This window comes from Pteropus vampyrus, unplaced genomic scaffold (genome assembly GCF_000151845.1).
Source record: "Pteropus vampyrus isolate Shadow unplaced genomic scaffold, Pvam_2.0 Scaffold86, whole genome shotgun sequence".
NCBI lineage: Eukaryota > Metazoa > Chordata > Mammalia > Chiroptera > Pteropodidae > Pteropus > Pteropus vampyrus.
In genome coordinates, this window is record NW_011888867.1 from 1,680,800 (window position 1) to 1,684,955 (window position 4,156).

General features: G+C 51.4%; 1 protein-coding gene across 1 annotated transcript in view; it reads right to left on the reverse strand.

Annotated features, from left to right (window-relative positions):
• The window catches only part of LOC111742102 (forkhead-associated domain-containing protein 1-like), a 14,853-nt gene extending 10,726 nt beyond the window's left edge, over positions 1 to 4,127 (reverse strand). Inside the window, exons 1-2 of the mRNA XM_023532652.1 lie at positions 3,984 to 4,127; positions 664 to 744 (exon numbers count right to left, since the gene is read on the reverse strand). Of these exons, the coding sequence (XP_023388420.1) occupies positions 664 to 744; positions 3,984 to 4,127 (225 nt within the window). The remainder of the gene's footprint in view (positions 1 to 663; positions 745 to 3,983) is intronic.
• Positions 4,128 to 4,156: the final 29 nt, after the last annotated feature.

A 4,156-nucleotide genomic window follows, 5' to 3' on the forward strand; every position in this document is an offset into this window, starting at 1 on the left:
GACATAGGTCTGTCTCAAAGCTGTTCTCAGACATGGCCCAGCCAGCACTGCGTCGCTATTCTTAGGGATGTTGTTCATTGTATCGCACAACGTTCTCTCTAGGGAAAGCCCAACACCGTCTTTGCTCCGAGAACACTTCTGAGCCTCACGTCCATCCGTACTGCTCTGGGTTTTCATTTCCCAGACAGCGCACAGTCAGACGCGGCTCCCTCCGTTGACAGGTGAAGAGGTTGTCTCACTTGGCCCTCTGTCATCCTCATACTTGGCTCCAGTTTGTACCTACTTTCATCCACTTATTTCATTTTTAGGCTAGGGGTTCCTGGGGTTCCCCACTCCTCCCTTCACCTTCTTTTCTTATGACCTTGTCTCAAAGTCCCCTAATCATTTAGAGCCTAGGATGGTTGCCCCATTAGCCAAAACTATACTTGCGCTTCCTCTGTGCTCTCTCGCCTTGAGTTACTGGGTTAGACGCTTCCTTGTCTCTTGGGTCATTTGCTCAGATTGCGGGGAGGGGGCGGGGGCGGGGGCTGGGCTCGCGGGAGGGGTGCGAATGGCGGTAGCGTGTGGCTGTTCCTTGGGCAGCACGCGTTGGCGTTCACACTCCATAAGCTCTTACCCTTTGCAAACACTATATGGAGTTGGTGTCAGAAAACCTCTCCATACCTGCCTCTCTTTCTCTTTGAAGGCGCAGTTGCAAGGTGTTGATTCTTTTGCATTTCTCTGTTCGTGATCCTCTACACGTTCCTGAATGAAAATACCAGGTGAGCGAGAGAGCGTTTAGTGTGCCCTTACCTGTCCCATGCCGGGACGCACCTCTGAGGCTTCTAGGAGATGCTGGGATTCAGGAGTCAAGAGGCAAAAACTGGCGGGGGTGGGGAGCAGGTGGGGGCATTTTTCTTCAGCCGTCTTCTATCCACCTGCTACGCCACCTTGACCACACCTCACTTCTTCATCCTTGTGTGGGCCGAGGGCACCACCTCCATCCTATTCTCGTCCCACATGACATCTACCAATGTCTACTCCTTGGTCAAAAACACACAGGTGGCACCGAGGGAACCAGGATCTTGAGACTGCCTGGGCCCAAAGAAATCTTGGAAAATAGTGAGTTAAACAGAACAGCGATGATAATGATGATGGTGTAAGAGCATCTATCGAGTGGTTCCGTGTGCTAAGGGTTTCGTATACATGCTCTCGTCGCATCGGATGCTGGGAGTTTTAGGTGGCATTTTTATTCTCGCCTTAAAGGTGAGGGATCTGAGGTTAAATAAGCAGAAGGAAGGCTAGGGGCTCTCACCCAGCTGAGACCACTTGGCAATGCTGTGGCCACGCCCCTTGGCTAGGATTTGATTGGCAGGACAACAGAGCTGCTTCCCCAGCCCGAAGCAGCCAGTGCACTTCAGCCTTTCTCACACTTTGAGCCCAAGAAAAGGCCTAAGAAAGGGCTTGCGTGCTTCTCAAATGGTAACTTCTGTGCATTTAAGATTTCCTATTGAAATTCCGGCCTTAACTCATTCACAGAAAGTATCGGGGCCTTTTCCTGGCTGTAGCCCTAGCTGTATTCACCGAATAGAAAAAGAGGTTCACAAAAGAGCTGCCGGCTTTGGGAGGACCGGGAAAGCGGAAAGCGGCTCAAGGAGTGCTGAGCATGTCAGCTGGCAGGAAGCTCTCTGCAAGAAATACGTGCCCCCTGCCATCCACAAGTTGCCTTTTCTCTCCCCCATAGTAACGGAGCTTGCTGGGTGCCAGGCACTGCAGCATTATGTCACCGAACCCTCCTGTTGCCCCCATGAAGTGGATCCCATTGTTACCATTTTGGCTGTTTTTGTTGAGGACCCTAAGATGCAGAGGCCAAGCCATGTCCTCAAGGTCACTGAGGGGCAGAGGTGGGGCTCGAATTCTATTCGTTGGACTCGGAAGTCCACCCGCGAACTCTGAGAGACCCTGCCGCCTTCTCTAGTGATGTGGGGAGTGGACTAGACGGAGCGCGGCCTGGGCTACTGTGACTGTCGCTCTGTCACATGGACAGAGCCGCGGACCCAGGGCATTCCAGGGGCAACTGGAGGCTGACGACAAGGTTCTCTGTGAGTGCCAGCCCTGAAGTTTCCCCAGCATTTTATATCAAGCCTCATTTTCATAGCCAAAAGTGTTAGTATGGAAGTATGACTTTTGATTCTGGAAAGTTCTGCTTGGTGAAGAGATGTTCTGACGTAAAGGCTACAAACAACATTTTTTTTGGAGGGTGGTGGCGGTTCTGAAGCTCAAGGGGAGTAATTTCATGTCCCAGGGCTTTGAACGTGCCACCTCTATCAACAGGTGACATCTCCTACAGGAGACCGAAAAAAAATTAAGGCTCCTTGCGAAACTATTAGGTGCAAAATTGAAAACAAAAAAGGGAATTTTATTTTTCTTTACCTACCATTTCAAAAACGAATATATACTCCTTGGAAGGAACTGATGCCAAGACAGACGCACACGAGTTCCCTTTCGAATCCCGCAAAACTTTAAAATTGATGATTATTTTTTTTTGTCCGACAAACAGGAATTTCTGGCAACATATTAATAGCAAACCTTGAGTGCAAACCCAAGTCCTGGAGTGCAAACCCCAGGAGCACCGGTGAGTGAAGGGTGAGGGGACGCCCTGGCCGGGAGATGGCGAGGGACAAGGGTGGGGAAGCGAACCGGGGGGGTGGGGACAGCAGGTCTGGGTGGGACTTCTGTCTCTGCCACTGAGTGTCAGCTTCAGTTTTCCCCTCTCTCCAAGGGGCTGACTCTTGCCAGCGTTCCTTGCAGAGATGTTGGGGGAGGGGAAGCGTGTGGCGTGGGTGTGGCCACTCCGTAAGGGCTCAGTAAATAATGTCATCGGTGCTGCCAAAATTGTGGCTACAGTTCTTATAAATCTCAATTGTGAATCCCGTGCATTTGAAAGTTCCCAGATCTAGCTCTTCTGGGGATCCTGGCACAGATTCCACCCAGTCATTTCAGATCCTTCTCCACTGAAGGGTGACTAGTGCCCAACAGGCTGGCACGGCCCCGCATTGTGTATGAACGAGGCAGCCCATGAATAATGCATTGAAGCCTGTTTATGCAAACCCTCAGGTTTCCTTACATTTTTAGCCAGCACATGACAATGGCCTTTTTGGTGCCCTTTGCTGTCCCATTCTGTGGTCTGGTGTCTCTGCTTTGGGGCTAGTCTGCCAAGCCCTGGGGTGGTGGTGGGTGGGGGGCGCCTCAGAAGGGGTGAGCTCTCCAGAGGACACATCAAAGGAAAAGTCGGAGCTCTGTCCCTGGCCCAGCTGTCCCTGGTGTTGCCTGGCGTGAGAGGAAGCTGTCCTCTGCCTGAGGCAGCCCCATGACACAGGCAGACAGAGGTCTGTGATGTCTAATTCAGAGCAGCGCATGGAAGCGCCACATCCGGTGCTTTCTCTGAGCAGGATCATTTCCGGGGGCTACTGGCCAAGGAGTCTGCTGTCTGGAAGGTTTGCAGGTCAGAGGGCAGCCTCCCTCAGGGAACTTAACTGAAGTAAGCTCGTTACCTGTCTGTTCTGCACTAAAAGATACATTCTTCAAGGACATCCATCCATCCATCCCATTCACCTGTCCGTCCGTCCACCAAATATTTTTTGGGTATCTACTATGTTCTGGGAGCTCGCAACAGCGAGAGCCAACCTCTAGTCTCAGAGATCGTATCCATTTACATAGATCGTATCCATCTATATAGATCGTATATAGATCGTATCCATCTATATATGCCCTCAGGACCTGGCAGAACAATAAAAACGTGCATAATGGCCACCATTTAAAAAAGTACAGGTGAATTTCATAGAGGTTAAGAAACCTGCCTGAGATCACATGGTCAGTGGTAAAGCTGAGGTCTAAACCTAGGTCCACCCGATGCTAAAGCTATCCTGCCGCCCTCCTTTGCATCAGTAAATGCGCTGCCCGCATCCCCCTGGGAGTTTCTGCACCAAGCAGGGACCTCTCACCTTCTGCTGCCTGATGACCCTGTTCATCCTCTTCTCCTGGTGCAGCTGGTGCTCCATGCGCTCCAGGGCCTCCTTCAGCAGTGCCTTCTCTTCGGCCTCCTTGTAGATATTGTCCTCCAGCTTTGCCACCTGTGACTGGTACATCTGAACGGACACTTTGCTCTGCCTGAGCA